The sequence below is a fragment of the Monoraphidium neglectum genome (genome assembly GCF_000611645.1).
Source record: "Monoraphidium neglectum strain SAG 48.87 unplaced genomic scaffold scaffold02898, whole genome shotgun sequence".
Classification (NCBI taxonomy): domain Eukaryota; kingdom Viridiplantae; phylum Chlorophyta; class Chlorophyceae; order Sphaeropleales; family Selenastraceae; genus Monoraphidium; species Monoraphidium neglectum.
The window spans coordinates 5,869-6,350 of record NW_014010730.1 but is presented as its reverse complement, the minus strand read 5'-3'; the positions used below and the strand labels follow the sequence as shown (position 1 = coordinate 6,350).

The 482-nt window shown below is 59.3% G+C and overlaps 1 protein-coding gene across 1 annotated transcript in view; it reads right to left on the bottom strand.

Annotated features, from left to right (window-relative positions):
• Positions 1–482, bottom strand: part of MNEG_11768 (glycine hydroxymethyltransferase) — a gene marked incomplete at both ends in the record, with an annotated part of 6,028 nt that overhangs the window by 2,160 nt on the left and 3,386 nt on the right. Inside the window, 2 exons of the mRNA XM_014039761.1 lie at positions 7–36; positions 336–412. Coding sequence (XP_013895215.1) covers positions 7–36; positions 336–412 — 107 coding nt within the window. The remainder of the gene's footprint in view (positions 1–6; positions 37–335; positions 413–482) is intronic.

The window sequence follows — 482 nt, the reverse complement described above, 5'->3', positions numbered from 1 at the left end:
GTGTACGCGCTCGCGCCCGCCACAATCAGCTTGGGCCTGAGGAAAAAGGGGAAGACAAATGTATGCAGGGCTGATCCATTAAGGGGTCTCTCAGCAGTGGTAGTCATGGACCGTTTTTTTGGCCAATTCTAGATGCATGCGTATCGCTGGCGATTCCGTCAGAAGTCAGCTCTCACATCATGAAAAAAATTCATTCTCCTGGATCTACAAACGGGCTTGAACACGCGCAAGCGTGGCTGCCGCCTGTGCGCCTGGCGGGTGACGTCGGTCTGGGTGGCGCCGGCCCCAGCCTGTGAATCGTGCGTAATGTAAAATATATAACATATCATAACCACCTGAAGAGCGCGGCCGTCTTCTCCATGGTGTCGTAGTCGATGAGGCCGGTGCTCTCGTCCAGGCGGTACGGCATGGTCTGGGGGTGACGCGGGTGACGCCGGCGGGGTGACGCGGGCGGGGTGACGCGGGCGGGGTGACGCGGGCGG